The 26,386-nt window shown below is 47.9% G+C and overlaps 1 protein-coding gene across 4 annotated transcripts in view; it reads left to right on the top strand.

The window, feature by feature from the left end:
- Positions 1–20,786, top strand: part of IRF2 (interferon regulatory factor 2) — an 84,568-nt gene extending 63,782 nt beyond the window's left edge. For all 4 annotated transcript variants that reach the window (XM_069573200.1, XM_069573201.1, XM_069573202.1 and 1 more), the window contains 3 exons: positions 8,787–8,951; positions 17,377–17,423; positions 18,722–20,786. In XM_069573200.1, the coding sequence (XP_069429301.1) occupies positions 8,787–8,951; positions 17,377–17,423; positions 18,722–19,030 (521 nt within the window). In that variant the 3' untranslated portion in view covers positions 19,031–20,786. The remainder of the gene's footprint in view (positions 1–8,786; positions 8,952–17,376; positions 17,424–18,721) is intronic.
- Positions 20,787–26,386: the final 5,600 nt, after the last annotated feature.

Raw genomic sequence — 26,386 nt, 5'->3', positions numbered from 1 at the left:
CACAGTCAGCGGGCAGTGTCCTGGGCTCGCCTTCCTGTCCATATCAAGCTGAATGTACTTCCAGATTTAGCTGGCTGTGTGCGCCAAGCGGGAGTGTGGTGTCTCAGTACTTAAACCAGGTCTTTTCCCGTTTCCTCTCTTCTGAGCGTTTAAATGCACAGGTCAGCACCCCCCAACACCCTTACCTGCTACCCCTTTAAGAGGAGGGAGGAAAAAAAGAACACTCCTTATTGTTATTTTTACTTTTCTTTCACATTGAATTATTTCGTGTATGTGGCAACTTCTGTTTTTAGGAAGTGGAAGAAGCCAGCAACACACTGGATTGTTCTGATAATACCCTGCTGGCCTACTGCCCGGGTCAGCAGGGTCTCTGCTGAGCTGTATTGAAATCACCTCCAGGCCAGTGTGTAAAGTCTGCAGGTGCGGAAATTCTGTCTCCCTGGCTTAGGTGGGGCTTCATCACCCTCATTGTGTTCCTTGATAAAGGTAACCCCACCCTGCAAGAAAGCAAAGACTGCTGTGAAATAAGGAAAGCTGTTCATGACCCTGAAGTAAATCAAGCAGGCCTTGGGCAACTAGACATAGATAGTTAGGAAATAATGTGATTTGGGTTTTGCCTTGATTTTGGTGGCCCAAATTGCACAGTCTTCAGACATACCTTTTTTATTTTTTGGTAATTGCTTCCAAATTTTACTGACTTCATCTAAAGTAAACCTTGAGTAGCTTTTTTTTTTTTTTTTTTCAGCCACACTTAGAAACTTTGAGTATCTACCGGAGCAGAAAACAACAAAAATGGCGTAGAAGAGATTCAGAACTAAGAGACCAAACTTGGGGCCTCCCAGGGCCTCACAGTTATAGCTTAAGATCGGCAGCCTCTGGCACCAGATTTCATAATTGTTAGAGGACGGCCTGCCAGTGCAGGAGACGTAAGAGATGCAGGTTCGATCCCTGGGTCGAGAAGATGCCCTGGAGGAGGGCACAGCAAACCACTCCAGTACTTTTGCCTGGAGAATCCCATGGACAGAGGAGCCTGGCAGGTCCATAGGGTTGCAAAGAGTCAGACAAGACTGAAGCGACTTGGAACACACACAAAGATAATGCTCAGGCTAAGGCTGTCTTCATTTTTTCAGCTCCTTTGTGGGTCGTTCTGTATCCCATTTTCCCTGATGCTTCAGATACGAGAAATTCCATCTATAAGATAAAAAAGTAGCTTCAGGGTGGCTCTTTCGTTGGAAGGCACCCCTTTTGAGAAGGGGCGAATAAAGGCTCTCCATGCTGGTTCTCAGTGGGCTAGACCTTGTCTTGGAGGCTCTTGGGGACAGGGTCAGAGACCGGATATCCAGTTTTATCAGGACCCTGAGAAAGCTTAGCCATCGGGTGGTCCATGTATGAGCTGTAAATCAAGATCTCACAGCGTACCCAGACACAACCGATAATATATCTTGTTTTTCTTCGGTGAACTGGACCTTGGAAAACCCAGGGTGACAGAGGTGAGCCAGCACAGGACGTGGTCTCAGTCCCGTGTGCCCCTGCAGCCCGGGGCAGTGGAGGTGGAGGTTTTATTTATTTATTTTTCAACCTTCAAGGAGTTTTTATTTACCCAAGAAAGTTTCAACTTTTCATGAGGCTGTAGATATTTTTCTCCTTCTCCCTCTCTTGCCACCTCTGCCTCATTTATAATTAACTGTCTAATCCTGTCTTCACTGGTCGTATTTCTCAAATCCGTCCTCTTCTATTTCTGATGGGACTCCCAGTCACCTTCGCACTGGCCCGAGCTCTGCGTCCGCGCTGCCCCTTCTCCACGGAGTCATTTGTCACAAAATGCCAGGCTCACCGTGTCACCACTGCCCTGGCCCAGGACCAAGGCCCTCACGTCCACAGGCTCCTGGTGACCTAGCCCCTGCCCACCTCTTTTATACCTGTGTTTGAACTTGAGTGACTCTGAACAGTTTGATATTTATGTGTGCATCCAGGGAGAAAAAGGTTTGGGTCGTGGGTTCTGTTTCTGTGGGTGGATGCTAAGGCTCTGTCCTCGTCCGTTTGCTCCTCTTTGTAGCAGAGCAGCACAGGATGCTGTTTCCTGGTGGGAGTGAAGAGTGTACACACACCCGTCACACTCTGGCTCTGCCCTGCACCCCTGTAGACCTGTCACTGTCAGGGAGGCAGTGTGCCCCATGTGGGGACAGAGCTCCCGTCTCTGAAAGTACTAACCTTGTAGACGCTGTCTCTACCACCCTTGAATGCCTAAACCAAATCATGGCCAGACTCTTTTATCTAAAAGAAAAATGGAAGAGCACCAGATTAATATTAACAGGATGGGGCTCTAGACCCAGTTCTGTAGGTTTCTGTTTGTCACGTGACCCTAGGCAAACTCCCTAACTTCTCTGAGAGGCAAATTTCCTCGTGTCTAAAGCAGAAATGATAAAACTGATCCCGCCCACCTCACAGGGTTGTTGTGAGCAGGCAGTGGGTATCACCAGAAATCACTGTGTGATTGAAAAATGAAAGTGAAAGTCTCTCAGTTGTGTCCGACTCTTTGCAACTCCATGGACTATACAGTCCGTGGAATTCTCCAGGCCAGAATACTGGAGTGGGTAGCCTTTCCCTCCTCCAGGGGATCTTCCCAATGCAAGGATCGAACCCAGGTCTCCCACATTGCAGGCGGATTTCTTTACCAGCTGAGCCACCAGGGAAGCCCAAAGTGTGGTTAGAAGATGGTAAAATGATATTATGATTGTGATATTATCAAAATCATATTAAAGTAGATTTGATTAAGAAAAGTTGTCCCTATGTTACGTCATCAGGGGTGGTCTTCACAGTTTAAGTTCTTGAACTTCAGATGAGGTCAGAGAGAAATTTCTCTCCGTGGTAGCTTGCAAATGGCCTGCTTTTCTATGCCTTCAGCTGGACCCTGCAGCTGCCTGAGTGACCTTGACAATTTACCCGACCTCCCTGGTTTTCAGCTTTTTTTCAGCTGCCGAGTGGTAGGACCTTCAAAGAACTTTCCCATTCCTAGTAGGCTACTTTTAAGATCTTTCTCTGAGGCATGGGGGCAACCACTTTCTTGGGTGGAGCCCTGCGTTAAGTCAACAGTTATTAATAAAGTGCGAATGACCTTTTAAGGAATCAAACTGGCTCATCAGTAACGAGCCATGAATAATATTGTTGTAAGTCTCAGCAACGAGGTCCCGATAAAATTACATTCCTGCGGGTGTCTCTTTTCCTGACGTGCTGACCTTCGTAAGCTAGAGGAGCTTAGTGGATTCCTTGCTCCTCGAGCCATTCGAGAATTTCCTTGGCTCCCAATATAGAACTGTTGAAAAGCAATTTCACTATTGGTTATGAGCCCGGAGTTTTATTAAGGTGAGATTTGAAAGTTTTTCTCCTAAGAGGAGCTCAGAGAGCCCTGGGTAGCTCAGTTTGAACTTCCTTAACTCTTTCTTTCAGGAGACAGTGCTGCTGAGCACTGGAGAGGGAAAGTTGAATTTCCACCCTGAGACTGCCACTTAACCAGCTGTCTGACCATTGAATGCTCTGTTAGCTGTTTGATTCTCCATGATATTTTTCCACCTGTGTAAGACAGGGCAAGGTGATAATCATATCTTCCCCATGGAGTTGTGAGGTCTTGCAGGTGGGGAAGACGAACTGCAGGGCCCAGAAGATGTTAGGTTTTGTTCTTACTGGTTATCAGGATCATCCGGCACCTAGACAGCTCCCACCCCTGTCCTTACATGCTGTAGCACAAGGGTCCCCAACCTCTAGGATCGAATGCCTGATGATCTGAGGTGGAGCTGATGCAGTAATAGAGATAAAGTGCACAAGAAAATGTAATGCACTTGAATCATCCCCAAACCAACCCCACCCTCAGGTTCTTGGAAAAATCATCTTCCACGAAACTGGTCCCTGGGGCCAAAAAGGTTGGGTACCACTGCTTGAGCAGATTGCTAACTTTGCTCTTCTTGTGACTTTTCATTCCTCAGGAATCGGTGGCACTGTCTGTGTAGTCCCCTGGGGGCAAAGTTTGGTGATTCAGGGAAATCTGTTCTCATCTGTCTCTATAGATGGGTAAAGAGAGAGAGATTGATCAAGGCTGGTGTGTAAAGCCCATCCAGAGAGCATCTCAGATGTGTGGGACCTCCGTGCTTCTCTCTTGGACTTGCAACTTATGAGTTGGGAAGTTTCTAAAGTGTCCTTGGTCGTGTTCAGATGGAGAGTGGTGCTCGTCCCTGTCCCAAGCTCAAAGCCACACACACTCGGGGCGATGCTTGGCCTTAAACATCATGGACTCATATTAACTGGGTACCAGATGTAGCCCAGAAAGCAAGAACTTACTTTTCTGTCTTTATCACTGGTATTCAGGATACACTTAAAAATTGAATTAGAGGTGCTTACCTACTTTTGGTCTGAAAGCATGTATATTAAGTGAAATATAGTAAAAGCAGCCCCCTTTGAAGGTGTGCAGCTCTGTGAATTTTGATGGATGTCCTCTGTGGTGTGACCACCGCTATATTTAAGACACAGGTCACTTTCCTCACCCCCAAATGTTTTTATGTCTCTCCTGCAAGCCCCTGACAGCTGTGGCTGCTCTGTCTTTATCACTTCACCTAGATTTTTAAAATCCCGCTTGCCAGGAGTCCTGAAATTCTCTGGAAGACACTCATTGTTCCATCCGGTACTCACAAATGGTCCTGAACTCCCGCAGGCCTCTGGCTCCCGCCTGGGAGCCTTGCTCTGTTTATTCATCTCTTTACTCAGCAGAGTCATCGAGCTGCTCTGTGGTCTAAGCCGCAAACGTGTGCTGTGACTCGAGACACAGAGTCCTCATGCAGGTTCTCGGCTCTCTCGGGAGCCATGGTTGGAAGATGACATGCATGAACACATAATAAAGAGACAGAATTAACGGGGCATGTGAGGCCGAAAGTCAGGACACGGTCCCGAGATCATGTCACGTTGTTGTTTTGGCCGAGCCTCAGGGACAGCGAGCGAGGGACCCACAGGAAGGAGAGGGCAGCTCTGTTCTGGGTTGGGGCGGGCAGGAAAAGGCCCCCCAAAAGCAGAAGCGTCTGACTCCTGCCTGCCATTCACCCTCCCCTTCTCCCCTCCCGCTCACTGAAGCCTTTGATTTCCTGGAACTGGAAAAAAATATTCCACTTCCTGAACTTTCATCACAGGCCCTCCGCTTTCTGTTCCTTTTCGTGACTGTCCTCGGCTTATTCTCTGGATCATTGCGTGCTGGCCTCCAGCCCCGCTGGACTTCTCACAAACCAGATCCTGGCCTAGACTGCACTTCCTCGTCTCCTCCTAGGACCTGACAGCCAGGCCTTGTACAAAGAAGATGCTCCAGAAATCTCTTGTCAGTTGAATGACTGAGTTGGGCCTTCTGGGGGAAAACCTTGAGGGAGAGAATTCCTGGTCAGAACAAAGGGATGCAGTTAGGAAGATGCTTGAATGGCCACCATTGTTTATCCTCCCAGGAATGACAGTGCAAGGGAGAAAGGAATTTTGGAGGATTGGAAATTAAAGCAGCCTTGATTTAAATCAAATTTATAAAAGATCTTAGCGTGTAAGATCTCACACACAGACACATGCACGCATAGACACACCTTGTTAGGTTTTTATATCCACCCCCAGTTAGGGAAAGGAAAGACCCCATCTCGTTTTCCTGCTGTTTTATTTTCCTTGGGAGAAGAGGCAGAAGGAACTTGAGAGGGGTCAGTGTCAGCGCTCAGTCCGTGTTTGGTGAGCAGCATAATGGATGCTCTCAGGCCCAAGTAGGATCATCCAAAGGATAAAATAAGAATTGGGGAGTCTGCCTGCCGTATTTAGCCTGCCCTCCTCTTCTTTAATTTTATGCGTCCCCCTCCAGGAAAACCTTGGTGGCGTCCAGTTTCCATTTCATTCTGTCTGCCGTGACTTTGAGGAGTCTGTTATCACATCCCCAAATCTCCTTTCCCAGCTTCTTTGGCGCCTTTCTTTTCTTTGCTAGAAAATCCATGGATTCTCACTCCCTTCTAAAACCTCCCTCCTCTACCTTGTGCTGGTCATTTCATCAGCCCTCATTGCCCAGGCAGTTCAAACAGAAACCCATGTATAAACAGAAATACTTAAGTCATCAAAATACTTGGAGCAGTGAATACAAGAGCTGGCCCATGATGCTAATAACTTCTCCAGGAGACTGGAATGTGGCCGCCTTCCCGCCTAAACTGAACCTTTTCCAGGTGGCCAGGGACACAGAGCACTGCCCATAATCCGAGCCGAGTGTACTTCGGACGAGCCACTGTACTTCTCTGTGCTCGAGTGTCTTCATTTATTACAGGGTAGCGATGCTTTCCCTGACATTCTCATGTGATGAAATGTTAAAGTGACTTCAGTTCAGTTCAGTTCAGTTGCTCAGTCCTGTCCGACCTTTGCGACCCCATGAATTGCAGCACACCAGGCCTCCCTGGCCATCACCAACTCCCGGAGTTCACTCAGACTCACATCCATCGATTCAGTGATGCCATCCAGCCATCTCATCCTCTGTCGTCCCCTTCTTCTCCTGCCCCCAATCCCTCCCAGCATCAGAGTCTTTTCCAATGAGTCAACTCTTCGCATGAGGTGGCCAAAGTACTGGAGTTTCAGCTTTAGCATCATTCCTTCCAAAGAAATCCCAGGGCTGATCTCCTTCAGAATGGACTGGTTGGATCTCCTTGCAGTCCAAGGGATTCTCAAGAGTCTTCTCCAACACCACAGTTCAAAAGCATCAATTCTTCGGCTCTCAGCCTTCTTCACAGTCCAACTCTCACATCCGTACATGACCACTGGAAAAACCATAGCCTTGACTAGACGGACCTTAGTCCGCAAAGTAATGTCTCTGCTTTTGAATATACTGTCTAGGTTGGTCATAACTTTTCTTCCAAGGAGTAAGCGTGTTTTAATTTCATGGCTGCAGTCACCATCTGCAGTGATTTTGGACCCCCAAAAAATAAAGTCTGACACTATTTCCACTGTTGCCCCATCTATTTCCCATGAAGTGATGGGACCAGATGCCATAATCTTCATTTTCTGAATGTTGAGCTTTACTCACGAGCAAAACATTGATTATGGGTATGGAGTGCTTTGAGAGGGGCCCTTGGGAAAACGTCGGTCCCGTTTGCTTATGGGTGCCAGTTTTCAGGGATATTCCATCCAGTCAGTTGCCAACAGAAGTATATGGTCTGCTCTGTTTGAAAGTGGGACAGGGCATTAGGGGCATTCAGATTAAAACCACGATGAGGTATCACCAACATGTATCAGAATGAGTAAAGTCAAAAAGTAGTGATGACACCAAAATCTGGCGAAAATGTGCATCAGTGAGCTCATCCATACATTGCCGGTGGGAACGTAAAATGGTATAGCTGTTCTGTACGCTACTTTGGCAGCATTTTGTAAAACTAAACCTCTAATTACCACGTGATCCAGCAATTGCCCTCCTATGCCTTTGTCCCAAAGACGGATACTTACGTTCAGATAAAAACTGCATGAATGGTCACAGCAGCTTTATTTATAATAGCCAAAGAATGGAACATACAACAAGTCCTTCAGTGGGTGAATAAAAACAGACCATGGTACATCCACATCATGGAATATTACTCAACAGTGTGAAGTAACCAACTACTGATAAACACAACAACTTGGATGAATCTCCAGGGAATTATGCTGAGTGAAAACAGCCCATCTCAAAAGGTTACTGTGTGAGTTCATCTGTGAGGCATGCTTGAAACGACAAAAATTACAGAAACGGGAAACACATGAGCGGATGTCAGGGGTTAGAGACAAGCGGAGGAGGCTGAAGGACGGTGGATAACGGTTATAGAAGATGCTTGTGGTGATTAGACTGTTGGGTGTTTTGACTGTGGTGGTGGCTATATGAAACCACGTGTGTAATGAAATTGCCAGAACTAAGTATACACACAAACACACACAAAGGGGTACAAGTGAAACAAGGAAATCTGAACAAGACGCATGATTATCAGTGTCAATATCCTGATACCGTATGATAGTTTTATCAGGTGTTACCTTTGGAGGACACATGGCAAAGGGTGTGCAGGATCTCTGTATTATCTCTCAACTGCACGTGACTCTCCAGTGATCTCAAACTGAAAAGCTTGATTTAAAAAAAGATTGAGGCAGGATTCAGAGCCAAGGTGGTCATCCTGTTAAGTGTCTTGAGGAGCTGATGCTGTGAAGGTGTGTTAGAACTGGGAAGGCAGTCTTTTCAGTCGTTCTGATATGACATCCTTTGCCTGCAGAGGAGGAGGAGGGCGGAGAGTATGAACAGAGCATCCCACAGCTAGACATGACACAATAGGGTGGATTTTGGTGGTCCTTCCACTTTATTAAAGTTTGATGAGCTCTCTGGACCCCAGGACCCAGAAACTAGCACAGCAGCTTCCTTTAGAGGAGGAGCAGAGAAGAGAAACGGGTCAGGTTCGAAGCAGTGTTCCCTCTTGCACCCTGGGGTAGGTCTGGATGCGGCCCCTGCTCCTGCAGCCTTGGCCCTGGGCAGGTTGAGTTTGGGGTGCTGCCACACGTGAGCACCGTTGGCAGGGCTATTTCAGCCTTGGGGAGCCAGGTTATTGGCAAGCTGCTTCTCCAGGGACATTAACCCAAAGCGAAGGCTTGTTCTTATTTCATGGCAGATGACATTTGATAACTGGGACTCCAGCTCCTGGGCTCTCTCGGGGGAGGTTTTCTTGCTTGAGAGTGCGTGCCAGGATGGTGTAGGCTGGGGATGGTGGCACATGATGGCCGTCTTTTCTTTAAAGTTGTAGGACAGTCACATCTGGACGGCACCTATGAGGATCAAGAGATTGTCACTAACCCACCGGACATCTGCCAAGTTGTGGAGGTGACCACCGAGAGTGATGAGCAGCCAGTCAGCATGAGTGAGCTCTACCCCCTGCAGATCTCCCCCGTGTCTTCCTACGCAGGTAAGGAGGTGGGTGGGTCAGAATCTCTGCCACTGAACAAGGAACAAGGCAGGGAGGTCCTTTAGTCTAACACATTTTGCCAGCACAGCAGAGAACCTCTCCTCCGTCCTAAGGATTACTCTGGCTGGAATTACTCTGGCTTTAATGTTCTCAAGCAACATTTTCTTAGACACTTATTCACAGTACTACGTCTTGGTCACATTTCACTTGATCGCCCATAACATATTCACACATGACTAATAAATTAGAAGATTTCTTTGGGGGGGAAGTATGTTCGATTTTACAGATGTTATAGAAAGATGTTTCAGAAAAACCTGAACGAAAGTTTTGGCCAGTGTAACAGTTCATCTGTGTCTGTTTTATTTGTACACATTATCAGAAATTTGGAAGGGTGTTTTTCATGGGATCTGAGTTTGTCCCACCTGGGTAGGACCTTAGGGATCACCTCTTGCAGTTCCTTCATCGGAAGTGAAGGGAAGTGAAGGGATTGCTCCAGGCCAGTAAGTGTTTGGGTCAGAACTTGAACTGAATCTGCAGACCCCACGTTCCATTCTCTCGTTCTGCCAAGTTTCCTTGTCATCTCCACATAGGTTCCACTTCTTCAGTTTAGCAGAGCTTCTCATTGGGCATTTTGAACTCTCTAGGGAATGTCCCCAGACTGGCAGAAATTGGCCCCGATGTCACAGTGTTAGGACCAGATTCAGCGGGCTCTCCCATCCTTAGAGGATAAAGTGGTGGCTCCCTTCCTCCACCAATATTACGTCTTACGTCCTCCTTCTGATGATCTCCACTTGACTTTTTGGGACTCGGTTATAATTATGAAATGTAAGGTCTGAGTCAGGGTTATTCCTTGCAGATACTACAGGTAAAAAGTGGATGTCCTCTGATGGATAACCACAGTCGCTCAGGTCAGGAATTCTTCCCAGGGCTCTTTATGTCCTGCCAGTAGCCTGTCCTTCAGTCTGGGCACCACCCCAGTGACTGGCACAGAGTCGGCTTCAGAATTAGGTGGATTCATGTGACACATTGTTTGTACATTAGCAGCCCCTAAATTAACCTTCTGCTTCCTGAACCCCAACTTGCTTCCATGTCAACTTAATTTTTTTCAATTGTGGTGAAATATCCGTAGTATAACATTTACCACTTTAGCCTTTTTGTTATGATTTTTTTTTGGCCATGCTCTGTGCCATGTGGGATCTTGGTTCCTCGCGTAGGGATGAACCCATGCCCCCTGCTGTGGGAGCGAGAAGTCTTAACCACTGGACGGCCAGGGAGGTCCCCCCACTTCAGCCATTTTTAAGTGCACGTTTCAGCGGCATTCAGTGCCTTCACAGTGTTGTGCAAGGAGCACCCCGTCCATCTCTAGAACTCTTCCACTTTGCAAAACTGAAATTTCGTGCCTGACATACAGTAACTCCCCATCCCCTGCCCCCCGACCCAGCCCCTTGGCAGTCCCCCTTCTACTTTCTGTCTCTCTGCATTTGGCTACTCTATGTACCTCATATAAGTGCAATCATACAGTATTGGTTCATTTGTGACTGGCTTATTTCACTTCGCAGAATGTCCTCAAGGTCCTGACTTTCTTTTGTGCTGCAAACATAAAAGGAAAGTGAGAAGCAACCTTGGCTACAAGAGGCCTATAATCTGCCAAACAGGCTAAGCTTGTCATCAGTTATTTATTCATGAAACATATTTTGAACTCCTGTGTGTACTAGTCCCTGTAATAGAAACTGTAACGATACTGTTTGTTGCGTGTTCGTTGTGCCCTGGAAACTATGCTAAGTGCTTGATGTTGACTGGCTTATTTAATTGTCAGGAGAATAACCCTGGGTACTGTCATTATTATGTCTTTAAAAATTAAGTATCTAAGGCTGCTGGGGTGAAGCAGTGTGTCCAGAGATGGACAACCTGTTGCACAGTGGGACCGACGCGTGGCTGATACTGTTCTTAGCCCTTGCACTGCCATGCTGCCCTGTAGGAACTCGAGGGGCTCTGCCATTCAGAGCAGTCCACATGCCAGGATCTCAAGGGCCAACCAGAGGAGGCAGAGCCAAGTGTTTTTGCCCTGATTTTACAGTGGAGATAACTGAAACCTGAAACTCTCAGCCACTTTGCTTTTGTTTCCCTGACCATGGCTGAAAATGTGTGACTTGGTGTCTCATGCACTGTAGGCATTATTACATCGTTTTTTGTTTGTTTGTTTGTTTTGTTTTTAAAGGGGTTAGTGCTTTAGAATCAACTTTTCTATTTATCTGTTGAGTAAGAGTTTTCTGAAGTGTTCTTGGGGATTCTGGAAGGGCCTCTTCTTGCTGTTCTGCCAGCAGTAGCATTTTGCCTTCGCAGAAGAATCCCAAGAACAGCTGATTCATGCAGAGAGAAATGAAAATGTCACTACCCTTTTCAGGACATTTGCAAGATTTGAAAAGAAGGATTTTAGTGCCAGGCTGGCAGGCAGCGGGGGTTTGCTCAGAGCCTGGTGTTTCAGCCTGGCCTTTATTTCTTTCCATTGTTTTCATTGTCTGAATTCTCCAGAACCCTTTGCAGGGAGGCTTATTGGATAGAGCCAAGGTAAGTCATCACTACTACTTTTCTAGAACCCAGGACACACCAGAAACTTACCTGTTCGTGACCATGGGTAGCTAAAATCTTTCAGTCAGGAATTCCATAGCTTGCTGCTAGGAAAGACAGCTTCTTGGTTGTGTTCCTTTTTAAAGTTTATGGTCTCCACAAAAAAAATAGGCTGTTTGCCTGTTTTTCATGACAGGGTCCCTTTGTTTGGACTATTCAAGTGAATTTCAGCCTCCTCTAACCACTTTCATTCATTTAGGAAACTGGTATTTGGAGGCAGTTGTTTGCTATTTTTTTCCTCCTTACTGATCATTGAAATAGAATCCCAGTAGTATTACAAAAACCACATTCATTGTTGCAAGTCAGTCTTCTCCGTGGTCTAAATGTGATGTTGAGCAAAAAAAGGGACAGTTTCTTTGAGTGGACGTACTTGCGCTGTGGGCTTCCCTGGTGGCTCAGTGGTAAGTAGTCTGCCTGTAGTACAGGAGACGTGGGTTCAACCCGTGGGTTGGGAAGAGACCCTAGAGGAGGAAATGGCAACCCTTTTCAGTATTCTTGCCTGGGAAATCCCATGGACAGAGGAACCTGGTGGACTGCAGTCCATGGAGTCACAAAAGAGTCGAACATGACTTAACTACTGAACACGCACACTTGCATTATGTTGTTTGAAGACAACGTGAAATTTTAGTTGGATTCATGAAAATTTATTCTGGGACCGGACGTCCCAAAGCCCAACCTTGGGAAACTCTAGAGAAGAGTCCTTTTTATTTTTAAAGATTCCGGTGTGTGAACAGGGATTATTTATTATGTTGTTGGTGGTTTAGTAAGAGAAATCACATTAGTATTGGGGGAAAGGCTGGATGAGAGGATGGAGAAGAAGGCAGAAAACAAAGGATTGATTTGTGATAACTGAGAGAAGGGAGACCAGCCACCAGCAGAAAAGACTTTGGGCCCGTCAGGAAACCGGAGCAGGCTTGTGTTTGTTGGGTACAGCAAAAAGAAAAGTGCTTTAAGAGGACTCAAGTTCGAAGAACTTGCCTGGTGGTCCAGTGGTTAAGAATCTGCCTTCTAATGCATGGGATGCAAGTTTGATCCCTGGTTGGGGAACTAAGATTCCACATGCTGTGGAGCAACTAAGCCGTGTGCTGCAACTGGAGAGAAGCCTGCATCCCGTAACAAAGGATCCCACACACCACAGCAGCCAAATACAGAAATATATATATATTTTAAAAGAGGGCTCTGATTTGAACCTTTTCATTGAGACTTGTAGTGAAAGTCATGGAGGAAGTGATCGAGGGAAAAGAATCCTTGTCAATCTTACTAATAAAACTTGTTGAACAACTCTTCCAGAAAATGTACCAAGATGTCATTGTGCAAAAGGGCTGTGACTGAAGACATGTTGTCTCCTTCCAAATCATGTTCCTAAGAAGGTCTGGCAATAAAAACTGGGCTAAGGGGACTCCCCTGGTGGTCCATTGGTTAAGACTACGTGCTTCCCCTGCAGGGGACATGGGTTTGATCCCTGGTCAGGGAACTAAGATCCTGCATGCCAGGCCACACAGCCAAAAAAAAAAAAAAAAATAGAGCAGAAAACAAAAAAGAAAGAAAGAAACCAGGCTACATGGAGAGTGAGCCTAAGACTAGCATCATTGTAAAACTGCAGGTCCTGAAGGGAGCACCCGAACCTCCCTCTTCCCTCTCACCCTGGTTGCTTCTGGGAAAACAGAGACCAGAAAGATCAATCAAACTGCTTAGGTGCCTGCTATTACTCTGTAAACACTACAACTTACTCAGACCATGCTTAGGAGGCAACTCCCCCTTTTTTTTCAATTCCATTTTACTCAAAGCAAATAAAAAACCAAACTGAAACTAATGAAAAGGAAAAATAAAACAACTCATATTGATGTGTCAGCAACAATATTGATTTGGAAGCGGCAGCTGCCGTGAACTTGTTAGTTTTGTGAAAATACCAGTGGTGAAGTAAAACCCAAGAAAACAGAGGAAAACAGGTATGCGTGGCCCCCAACAAAGCACTTTGAGCCAGTGACCCAGGAGTCACTGGAAGTACCTCTGTTCTTCTAGAGAGAAGGGTTTGAGATCCTCAGGCTGGGGCTTCAAGCATCCTTTGCTCCTAAGCTGAAGGCACTCGAGGCCATTCTTTTAAATACTAAAAACTAGAAAAATCAGGGACTTCCTGATGGTCCAGTGGTTAAGACTGCACGCTTCCAATGCAAAGGCCAGGGGTTCGATCCTTTGTCCGGGAACTAGGATCCCACATGCCATGCGGAGCATCCAAGAAAATATTTTAAAAAAATAAATACGTAAAAATCTCAGTTTGCTAATATGGAGATTCTTCCAAACTGCTTCAGAGGGAATTGACCTTCCTTTAGAAATGATGCTCTTCCATTAACACTTGTATCAGCTGAAAACAGAAGTTTGGAGCATGTGTGTCTCCTCTTGTCTCCAGCAGTTTCCCTGAAGTTGTACTTACAAGTGGATAACATTCTGGTCCCGTTTATGGTCATGCCAGGTCCCAGCACAGTCTTCCCAGAGACTGCATCCCAAGCCTTCACGCATTGGTGACTCAATTCCCTGCTGCTTTTTGCCCATTTCCAATAAGCCTGGTGGCATCCTGTGCTTATTTGAAGGGGAGAGGAACAGAAGATGAAATATTTCTGGAGGGTGATTAGGAGGAATTGGAGGGGCTGGACCTACAGGAAAGGAAGAGAAACCTCGACTTTGGAACCCAAAGAAGCTAACACTCAAAACGGAAAGGGGATCTTGAAGTTTCATGGGAGGTCGGAGCTGCAGGAGAGCCTCAGTGCCCGGGGCCCAGGGATCAGAAAGCTGGTCTGTCTTCTCTCCCTGCGCTGACTCAGACCATCACACTTGAGCTGGTTTCTCAACTTCTCTGTTCCGCTTTCTTCTTGGGAGTGGCAGCCACTGATTTCTGTCTCCTCTTCGGAGTCCTGGGATAGCTGGAAGATTAAGCCAGGAGGGGTGCTTTCCCTTGCCGTTGTTTTTACAATAACGTGTTTTGGTGGGGAAGGGTCTCTTGTGCCTGGCGTTGCTGGTTTGCCCTGATAAAGAGGGTGAAGGCTTCCCGGGAGTCTGCTTCCTCTGCTGGACAGGCCAGTTTTCTGGCTGCGGGTGGTCAGCTGTCTGCAATGGCTCAGGCCTGGGTGAAGTCACTGAAGTACAGTGACCGAGAACGGTGCTAAGAGGCCCCAGAGTAGGCCCCGTGTCATCACTTTCAGCTTCTTTGCAGAATGATTCTGTGCCTCAGTTTGTCTGTTTGTTCCCTAGCCTTTAGTTCGTGGAGGGGGCTGGTCTAAGACTGGTGCTCCGTGTGGTCGGAAGGGCTCCGTCTGGGCTTGGGGGCTACCTGGTCACAGCCATGCCACCAGCAGGGTTGGAGGCTGGAGGCCAGGGCCTTTGTACGCTTGGAGTGGAAGGAGTAGAAGCCATGAGAACACACAAGATCTTCTGTCCAATGAGGGAGGGGTGGGGTGACAGGACCTGCTTCCTGACTTAGGGTCCTTGAGAGACTGAACGAGACCTGCAGGCAAAGTGCTGGCCCACGCCTCACTAACCCCATACTGCTGCTGCTGCTGCTGTTGCTGCTGCTAAGTCCCTTCAGTCGTGTCCGACTCTGTGTGACCCCACAGACAGCAGCCCACCAGGCTCCCTTGTCCCTGGGATTCTCCAGGCAAGAACACTGGAGTGGGTTGCCATTTCCTTCTCCAATGCATGAAAGTGAAAAGTGAAAGTGAAGTCGCTCAGTTGTGTCCAACTCTTTGAGACCCCATGGACTGCAGCCTACCAGGCTCCTCCTTCCATGAGATTTTCCAGGCAAGAGTACTGGAGTGGGTTGCCATTGCCTTCTCCGACTAACCCCATAAACATTCACTAATACGGCTTCCCTTCAGGCCTTGTCTGTAAAGTGAGTGACCCCGAAGGTGACCTCTAAGTGTCCCTGTATTTTGGAAGTTCTCCCTTCTGTGCGTTCATTTCTCGATGTTGTGAACCCTGAAAAACTGCGTGCCATCAATTTAGTATTTGAGACACTTAAAATTTTTTTTACTTAAAAATAATCAAAGGTCGTTTGCGTAAACATTTTTTAAAAATTATTTTTACTTGAAATCTTGGGGATTCCCTGGTGACTCAGTGGTGAAGAATATATTAATACCTGCCGATGCAGGAAACTCAGGTTTGATCCCTGGTCCAGGTAGATCCCACATGCCGCAGAGTGACTAAGCCTGTGCACCACAACTACTGAGCCTGTGCTCTAGAGCCCAGGAATTGCAGCCACAGAAGTCTGTATACCTGGAGCACGTGCTCTGCAACGAGAGAAGCCACTGCAATGAGAAGCCCACGCACCGCAACTGTGGAGTAGCCCCTGCTCCCTGCGACTAGAGAAAAGTCTGCACAGCAATGAAGACCCAGCCCAGCCAAAAATAAATAAATAAATATTTTTTTAAAAATAAAAAAAGAACACTGGTAAATTACTTGGAAAAAAAAAAAACAACCTTGTATTCTGTGCACAGGTGATATCACCTCTAGTTTGTTGCCTGATTCTGTTCCCCGAGTATGTGGTACAGATCCAGTGTTGAAGGAGGCTAGTGAGCTCAGGACATAGGCGCTCTAGCATTTACTGGATGTGGGCTGTGTGCTGAGCCCTGGGCTGAGCACAGCATCCTCTTTGGAAGGGGCTTCTATTCCCATTTTACAGATGGGGAAAACTGTGCCTCCGTGAAGTCAAGTCACTTGCTCTGTCTCTCACAGCCGGCAGGCTGAATCAGGGTGGTAACTGAGTCTGTTGCCGCCTACAACTACGAACTTAGTGCCTGAACACAACACACTTTATCATCCCACAGTTGCTGAGGGTCAGGAGAGCAGGCGTGACTTGGCTTGGGTCTTCGGCTCCGGGCATTCTTTGCAGAGACCTGCAGTCCAGTTCTGGGCCGGGGTGGCTGTCGCATCTGAGGATGGGATCTGGGAGGGTCTGCTCCCAGGCTCACACAGCGCGGGCTGGAATGTAGTTCCTGGCAGGTTGTCAGCCTGGAAGCAGCCCCTCGGTTGTCTGTCCGGGTGCCTCCCTGCCGTGGCGGCCTGCCCCCTCAAGGCCAGCCAGGGAGGTCGTCGCCTCATTAGACGGGGTTTCAGGCTTATGTAATGTGATCGCATACAGCCCGTCGCCTCCGCCGCGTTCCGTTGGTTTCAGAGCAAGTCACGGGCCCCTCCTGCCCTCCGGAGGAGGGAACCCCACGAGGAGGTAAACACGGCAGCTGAGGCTCACGGGAACCCCCCTAGAATCTGTGCATCCACAGCAAGCCAGGGGGAAGATAAACCCCTTTATCCTTCCAGGATATCAGCGCTGAGGGGCTGGGAGGAGACTGGGCTGGAAAGGAGGGACCTGGGGAGACTGGGCTGGGATTTAAATGAACCAGCTGCCACGGATGGTGTGGGGCCTGGATGGAGCAGCCTCAAGGAAAGGGCCTGACACGGAGGCAGGAGCTGGCAGAGGACCAGGGGGGCAGACGGGCACCCTGGGGCCCAGCACCCCACCCTGGGAAGCAGAGACCATGAATAAACGTAGCCTGGCCCTGGGAAAATGAGCCATCCCTCCACTCTCAACCTTTTCTCCGAAGGGGCAGAACGAGAGAATTCCGATTCTGCCCAGCACCTCCCATGCACACGCGTTTGACCTGAGCGAAGGAGACGGAGGTTATGAATTTAGTGACCCACTTCTTTGGAAGAAAAAGTTGCTGATACATATTTTTTAAAACACTGCCTGAGTCTCCAAACGGTTTGAGCGACAGGAATGATGGGCCTGTGTTTTTCTCTCTGTGAACAGAAAGCGAAACTACCGATAGCGTGCCCAGTGACGAAGAGAGCTCGGAGGTAAGCATGGCGGGGCCGCTCTCGCCAGCAGGTGCTGGGACGGAGCCTTCCCAACCAGCACGGTGGTTTCCTCGTGGCTAGGGAAGGTTCTTTTCTTTGATCATGAGTTTCATTTGTGGCTTTTTTGTTTTTTTGGGTGGTGGTGGTGAAATATACGTAATGTAAAATTGACAGTGCTTTTGGATTTCAGCTTACAAAATGAGGCTTTGGGAAGAATGGGAGGGCAGAGAGTGAGAGATGTCTCAGTAAGAAAGGAGGCTGTGACGGCAGGAAAAAGCCAGGAAACGCTGATGTTCTTAGTGCCATAAACATCCTAATTCTCGGGCAGAAATAGAAGGTCCAGGTGGCCCTGGGCAGTGATGAGAGGTCAATGTCAGGAAGTGCTTTAAGCCGGAGCAGCTCTCCAGGTCCCTAGAGTCCCTGCCACCCGCCATCCATGCCCACCGGCCAGGTGCGTGTTCAGTCGGATTCTGAGTCCCTCTCCTGTTCTCCTTTCTCTGGCTGGGCTCTTGACAGTGGCAGCCAACGGCTCTGGTGAGCGAAGGCATTCCTGTGAAGCCTGCCTTGTGTCTGTGTTTGAGTCAGTTATAGACAGACAGACTGCCTAGCGGTTGTTTGCATTAGCGATTTCCCAGGGTGCGAACTGCTTCCAAGGATAGCCTGGGAATTCTGAAAAGACAGCAGGCTCAGGTGTTCGCACATTTGGACCCTGTTTCTTCAAGGTCAGAATTCTAGCTCCTTCCCTGAATGGCGCCCGCACCTTGAAGCTAGCTGTTGGCAGCACGCTGGAGCTCTGAACTGCACCCATTTGAAAGCGACCCAGGGGCATTCCCTGTCTGTTACTGAGCACCTCACTCGCCTCCCTCTAAAACACTGCAGCTGGACTCAGGGATCCGATGGGGCCATTGTGAAGACCTGGCCGCTCTCTCGCACCAGCCATCCTGGCCCAGAGCTTCCTGCCAATCAGGCCAGGCAGCTTGGCATTAGAGGGGAACCAGAAACCAAGCTGCAGCTTCATTTTCCTGCCTTCATAGAATAGCCTCGGCTAGATTTCTGGGAGGTGGGTGACGGGCATTGATGATTGAAAATAAAAGAGGGAGGGGGAGAGAAACCGTGTTTGGGGGGCATGTGTGACTGGGGATGGATCTCAGTTCAAGGATGTGGAGTCACTCAGCTTCTCGTTTATTCCATGCCTCTTAAATTCAGACACTTAACACGTGGGGAGAAGGGGCTGGGTTTTAAAAAGCCACTGGAGAAAGGGCAGAGGAAATACCTGTCATCATTCTTTTCTTTGCAAGGGTCGGCCACACTGGCGGAAGAGGAACGTTGAAGGCAAACAGTACCTCAGCAACATGGGGCCGCGGAGCACGTACCTACTGCCCAGCATGGCCACCTTCGTCACGTCCAACAAGCCCGACCTCCAGGTCACCATCAAAGAGGAGAGCTGCCCGGTGCCTTACAACAGCTCCTGGCCCCCGTTCCCAGACCTCCCCCTCGCCCCCCCCATGAGCCCCACGCCCAGCAGCAGCCGCCCAGACCGGGAGACCCGGGCCAGCGTCATCAAGAAGACGTCAGACATCACCCAGGCCCGCGTCAAGAGCTACTAATAAGCCTACGACTTCCCCTGGTGGTTGTCGGGATTTCTTGGCTTTGTGTTTATCGTTTGTTTGTATTTTATTTTTCTCTCTGACACCTGTTTTAGACGAATCTTAAGGGAAAAAGCCTTGACAAAATAGAACATTGATTGCTGTGTCCAACTCCAGTACTGGAGCTTCTTTTTAACTCAGGACTCCAGCTTCTTGGTAGACGCGTTATCTCTAGAGCCTGCTGGATCTCCCAGGGCTGCTCCCTCAAGTTCAAGGACGTCATAGGACCAACCCCCATATGGGCAGTGAGGTGCTGCGTTGCCTGTGGTCAAGGCCAGCATGGTGGAATGGATGCCTCCACACGGAGGAGAAAATGTGAACTAGCTGGAATTTTTTATTCTTGTGAATATGTACATAGGGCAGTACTAGCGACGTTGCAGTCTGCTTCTGCACCTTATCTTAAAAGCACTTACAGATAGACCTTCTTGTGATCCTGCTCTGTTTCACAGCACAGTCAGCACCCCCCTTCCCTATCCTTCTCTCCTCCCCTCCCAGCCCTGACCCTTCATCCCTTCCCTTCCCTTCCTCTCCCATCTCTTTCCCTTCATCTCCTCCCCCTCCCCTCCTTTCCCATTCATTTTCTTTCCTCCTCTTGCTCCCCTCAAAGGCCATGTTCCACATCCCTGAGGAGGAGAAGAAAATGAACTTCTCCACCAATGTCCCATTTTAAAAGACTGCTTTAAAAAAAAACAACAACAACAAAAAAAGAGAAAATCTTTCTAATCTGCTATGCTTGAATGCCACGCGGTACAAAGGAAAACTATTCTGGAAAGATTATGCAAATTCTCAGATTTGAAGACAAAAATACTCTAATTCTAACCAGAGCAAGCTTTTTTATTTTTTATACAGGGGAATATTTTATTCAAGGTAAAATTCTAAAGAAAATATAATTGTTTTTTATCTTTTCTACAGCAAATTTATAATTTTAAGATTCCTTTTCTTGTTTATCGGCAGTTATTACATCCTTGTGGCACATTTTTTTTTTTAATTTTGTAAAGGTGAAAAAGCTTTTATGAGCTCATGTAGCAATCAAATTATCCTGTGGATTGATAATAAATGAATATGATATATAGTTAAATTTTTAATGGGCATCACGCCTGGCTTTGTCTGTGTGTACCTTAGAGGACAGTCATGGGACAGGACTGGCAGGGTATCATTTCTTCCGGTGGACTGGAACTTTCCCCCTTTCCTTTTCCTTTGTGTTAATCATTCAGTCGTGTCCGGCTCTTTGTGACCCCATGGACTGTAACCCACCAGGCTTCTCTGTCCATGAGATTCTCCAGGCAAGAATACTGGAGTGGGTTGCCGTGTGCTTCTCCAGGGGATCTTCCCAACACAGGTATCCTGCATTGCAGGCAGATTCTTTAGGATCTGAGCCACCTGGGAAGCCCTGAGGCTATGGATGCCTTCCTCTGCTGGGTGTTTGCCCGCAGCTAGATCCTGTGCTGAATGTTGTCTTACGTGAAGCTTTAACCTCTTCACTCATCAAGGTTGTGCACAGGATAGAGATTTATCTCCATTTCACAGGGAAGAAACGGAGACTGGAAAGGAAAATGCCTTTATGCAAAGCCTCACGGGTAGTAAGCGTCCGAGGCTGGTGTGATTATGGAGGGAGTCTTTTTCCCCCTTTCCACTGCTCTCTACTGTTAGCAAATTCCATGTACATCTGTGTTTTTCTTGTTCTTAAATATATGATTAAAATTCTGTATTTATGTCACATCCCAAGCTCACGGATAAGACATTTTTCGTAACAGGAGATATTTGTTGGACTCCTCCTGTCTCAGTCTTCTTTCTAAGACCTGGGGCCTCAGCCCAAGGCATATCTTTTCGAGTGAGAAATGTGAACTGCAGAATCCCAGACTCTATCACCAAGTCCGTGACCTCGGGAAAGCCGCCCGGCTCACCCCTCAAGCTTCCACCGTGTCCGTAAAATCAACCTATGGAGCCTCAGCCCCCTCCCTGTTACCTCTGGGGCTTGTGCAGGAGATTGCTGGGTTAATATTTGAAAAGCTTCCTTCAGTGAAAGGACAAAGGGCTAATTTTATACCTCCCTCTGTGTGTGGCTGCAGATAGAATTAGTAGCCATAAAATTATCCAGCCCTGAACAAAAAATGAACTGAAGCATGTTACTGGTTGCTGTGCTGTGGCTGAAATGCCAGGCTGGACGGTTGGCTGCTCCCATAAGGAGCACCCAGGTGACAGTGGGTTTACCTCCCCTTCACGAAAAGCCCCTGCAATCTCGGCGAGAGGAGAAGCTGCAGGGAGGAGGGGTGCCAGTCTTCCTCGGCCCTGTGCCCTTCACTGAAGACCTCACCTTCTCCCAGGTTCTGGACAAACAGGTCCAGTTCTTTGCAACTTGGATCTAAATCCTTCTTCTCAGCCACCCTGCTTCAGAATCAGTTAAAAACCAATAGCGGAAGGCAGCTCTCGGTCATGTGACCTGGAGATGAAAGGGCAAAGGGGAGATCCTCTTGACCCATTTCTCTCTTCCAAACACAGAGGGAGCCCCCCCGACCCCCCAACTCACTTCCAGGCCTCTCGGCAGCTCTGCAGGGCCCAGAGGCCCCTCTGTGTGCTGCTGGGAGCACGGTTGTGACCGGACGGGCAGCATCTCACCAGGTGACAGAAGACGGAGAACTGGAAATGCACCCCTGAGGGTCCTAAAGATAACCATCCATGGCCAAGAAGATGCAGGTTCGATGCCTGGGTCGGGATGATTCCCCTGGAGGAGGGCATGGAAACCCACTCCAGTACTCTCACCTGGAGAAGCCCACGGACAGAGGCACCTGGCGGGCTGCGGTCCATAGGTCACAAAGAATCGGAGACGGCTGGGCACGCACACAGAGCGTAGCCAAGAAGGCAGCAGAACCAGAATGGTGTTTAAATTATTTCTGAGAAAGGGCATGCTCTGTCGTGTTTCTCAGTGTCACTTGCCAGGAGTGTGGGGAAAGAGCCCCGTGCCTGGGCTTGGCCTGAGGAAGAAAAATCAGTGAGACGGGGCATCTCAGGGACTCAGCCTCAGACCTCATTGTCCGATACAGGAAGTGCTGGGGACACGTGCTGCTTTTGGCTGGTGATTGTGATGGGCTTGGGTGTGTGTATGTGGATATGCTTTTGTGATGGGCTTGGTGTGTGTGTGAGCACTGATATACTTTTATGATGGGCTTGGTGTGTGTGTGTGTGTTGATACGCTTTTGTGATGGGCTTGGGGTGCATGTGTGTCTGTGCGTATCTGTGTGTGTGTGTAACTGGCAGGTTCAGTGTCTTAGTCTCTGCTCCAGCACCTGAGTCATCCCCTTAATAATGAGGAGCCTGTTCAGCTGTGAACTCTGCATCCAGTGGCAGGAACTTCCGCCCAGTCCGAAGGTTGAAAGAACCCAGCACATCCTGAACCGCAAAGAGCTTCCAGAACACCGTTTGCAAGTTTCTAAATAAATCCATGCTCAGCCATAGCATTTTTCCATGTTTTGATGGAAGTAAGTGCCAAAGGAGGTGTTTAGTCTGTTTGAATGTATTTATAGAGGAGAAGAAATATACACAGAAAAGAAATACAAATCTCCTGGCCATCCAAATCCCAAAACAGTATCCGTTTTTTTACCCCCATCCTAAATCTAAAGTATATTTGGCTATCAGGTAACCACTAGTGAGATCAAAATTTTAGGATTGAGGAAGATGAGTGATTGGGTTTCAGGATTCTGAGTTTTCCAACTTGTGCTTTTGGAAGTATTTTGCATGTGAATGGAAACGACGGTTAAGCCCCAAATGGCCTCCTGCCCTAATGGAACACTAGACATTCCTTTTGCTGGAGGCTATTCTTTGAATGTTGAATTCATTAGGTTTTAAAAGCCCCTTGTTATTCTAGCTTTGGACAAACAGACCCAGATAAAAGGTGAACATAAGAACCCCCTGCGATTCTGCCAAATTTCTACTGAGGAAAGAGAAAGCACTAGGAGGCTTGCAAGCAGGTAGCCCAGAGGGGTCCTGGCACGCAGTGTCCCGTACACAGAGTCTCAGTAGCAGCCTTGGTTTGCAAAGAGAAATGGAGGCAGAAACTGGTTTTTACTTCATGGTGTTCAGCTACCCCTTGAAATACCACCCCCCTGGCACACCCTGGGCCAGGATGGTTGGAGCCGGTGGACTAGAGCCTGACCCACCCAGAGGCCTGGGAACCCGTTCTCCACCTGTTCTCGGGCTGCCGCAGACCCCTCCCTGAGGGGACCCCACTCTGTGGGACTGGAAGCTTCTCCATGTTGTGTCTCAGTCATGTTGGCCTTCCACATGTGGAAATTAGGCAGTCACCCCCCCCCCCCGAATCTTCTGCTCCCCTGGGATCCACACACCAGTGTCAGAACAGGGCCGGGCCCCTGGGCTCTGGCCCTTGGGAGTGTGGCTGGCCACAGACCCAGGGAGGAGCACCCCGGCTGGGCAAAGCTTCGGGTCAGGAGACACAAGAAGATGGTGGGCGTGCAGTTCTCTTCCGAGGCTGCCAGCCCTCTGGACCCTAACACCATCCCCTGCCCGGCTTGGGCAGGCCTGGCCTTGCTGGGCAGACAGACCAGGGTTTTGTTGAGGTTCTGCGGCCATGCTAACAACAGGTGCAGGGGTTCTGCTACCGAAAATAGAGCCTGGAAGGAAGGAAGTGGCCAGGCCTAATAGCCAGTGTGAGCAAAAACGTGAAGTCTGTCCAAGAACTTGAGTCATTCCATGGAAGGGTTGGAAGGCTCGAGATGTGGGACATGTCAGAGTTCACACGGTCTAAAAGTTTTCTGGAGTCCTTTAGGCAATTTCTTAAGAAGAAAAGCAGCCCAAGTGGTGCCTCTGTTCCCTAAGCATGCTGCCCTCGGGTGGCTTGGTCAGTTTCCCTGTATCTGCTTTGTAAACACGTTCAGACTGCGCTTGCTGTTTCTGAGGAATGCATTGTGCTGGATTGTGCAACTCCAGCTCCATTAACCCCTCACACACACAGCCGGAGAAACGCCACCGTCACATGGCACAGTTGATTTTAACAACACAACTGTTTTTGCAGGTGCTCAACAAACTCCAGGGTGACGGCATCGCTAAGTTTCGGTTTGTGTTGAGAGGAATGTTTGAAAATTTAAACATCCAAGCATTCAACTGCATGAATCATCGGGAAACGAAACTCTCCAACATGATCCATCTACTGGAAGCTTGGGTCGTAGAACTGAGCATGCTCACATTCTCCAGTTCTCAGTAATGCACCAGATCAAAGACATTATTTTGAATCACAAATTATACTTGAACTCGATGTCTGAAATTTCAGGATAATGTTAGCCGCTAGAGGCTGGGGAGGGGAGGAGAGGAGGGGGGAATTGTTTATGGTTTGTGATGGCTTAGCATTTATTTATCCCTAGAATTCACATAAATATTCTCAATAGAATTCACTTTTCTGTCTCCCAATGACATTATAAGCAGATTTCCCTTGCCTTCCCAAAGGATCTAGTGCTATAACTTTTCTCTGGGAAGATCCTGTATCAAGTTTTTTAAATTTTATTATGAAATATGCTATTAATTGTATTTCACACCCTGAGCTGTAGCATACTCAGTGCACAACCAAAAAAGAAGATTGATAAAAGTGTAGAAGGCAGCCCAAGGCCATTGCTCAAATTTCACCCTGATGGCTTCTGCGATCATTCACAAGACAGCTGTGACATGGGAAGGAAACCCCAGGCTGGTTTAAAAGATTCGTGTTTGCAAACTTTAATTTGCAAGATGGATTTAAAATAGTATAATTTCAAATGCCTTTCTTTACCACCTCATGAATTTAACTGGGGCAATTAATCATCTTGGTTTGCTCAGGTCATGGGATTTCAGTGCTAAAACTGAGAAAAAAGCAGGCAAACCAGAAGGATTTGGTCACCCTAAATTTAATGCCAAGATTCAGAGAACACATATCACTTTGCTTTCTTTGAGGATTTTCTAAACCCAGGTGAAAGCTTCATGAAGAGGCATAATTGAGGGTATATTGTTGATGACCTTGTTATTAATACAGTAATTTAGGAGTAGTGTTCGGGTAAGAGGGCTTCCCAGGTGACGCTAGTGATAAAGAACCCCTCTGACAATGCAAGAGAGGTAAGAGATGCAGATTCGATCCCTGGGTTGGGAAGATCCCTTGGAGGAGGGCATGGCAACCCACTCCAGTGTTCATGCCTGGAGAATCCCATGGTCAGAGGAGACTGGTGGGCTACAGTCCATAGGGTCACAAAGAATCAGACACAACTGAAGCGACTTAATATGCACACACCAACATTCTGTTCAGAAAAATAGATTCATTTATTCAACACTATGGAGTTCCTACTCTCTGCCACTAAGATTCTAAGTGTTAGAAGGCTGTACGGAAGTGAGCAAAACAAAGTGGTGTTTGAATAGAGATTAAATTCTAGTAGTGGTGGACATCCAACCAATAAACAATCTTTGGTGGTGGTTTAGTCGCTAAGTCATGTCCAGCTCTTGCAACTCCATGGACTGTAGCCCAGCAGGCTCCTCTGTCCATGGCATTATCAAGCAAGAATACTGCAGTAGGTTGCCATTTCCTCCTCCAGGGGATCTTCCCAACCCAGGGATCAACCCATGCCTTTTGCACTGCAGGTCGATTCTTTACCAACTGAGCCACTAGGGAAGCCCAACAATCTTTCATTTCAGTTCAGTCAGTTCGGTTGCTCAGTCGTGTCCAACTCTGCAACCCCATGAATTGCAGCATGTCAGGCCTCCCTGTCCATCACCAACTCCCGGAGTTTACCCAAACTCCTGTCCATCAAATCAGTGATGCTATCCAGCCATCTCATCCTCTGTCGTCCCCTTCTCCTCCTGCCCCCAATCCCTCCTAGCATCAGGGTCTTTTCCAATGAGTCAGCTCTTTGTATCAGGTGGCCAAAATATTGGCGTTTCAGCTTCAGCATCAGTCCTTCCAGTGAACACCCAGGACTGATCTCCTTTAGGATTGACTGGTTGGATCTCCTTGCAGTCCAAGGGACTCTCAAGAGTCCCCTCCAGCACCACAGTTGAAAAAGTGTCAATTCTTTGGCGCTCAGCTTTTTTCACAGTCCAACTCTCACATCCATACATGACCACCGTCATAGCCTTGACTAGACGGACCTTTGTTGGCAAAGTAATGTCTCTGCTTTTGAATATGCTATCTACGTTGGTCATAACTTTCCTTCCAAGGAGTAAGCATCTTTTAATTTCATGGCTGCAATCACCATCTGCAGTGATTTTGGAGCCCAAAAAAATAAAGTCTGACACTATTTCCACTGTTTCCCCATCTATTTCCCATGAAGTGATGGGACCAGATGCCATGAT

Source organism: Ovis canadensis, chromosome 26 (genome assembly GCF_042477335.2).
Source record: "Ovis canadensis isolate MfBH-ARS-UI-01 breed Bighorn chromosome 26, ARS-UI_OviCan_v2, whole genome shotgun sequence".
Lineage (NCBI taxonomy): Eukaryota > Metazoa > Chordata > Mammalia > Artiodactyla > Bovidae > Ovis > Ovis canadensis.
Note: the sequence above shows the minus strand (reverse complement) of the source record. Positions and strands in the feature narration are given on the sequence as shown.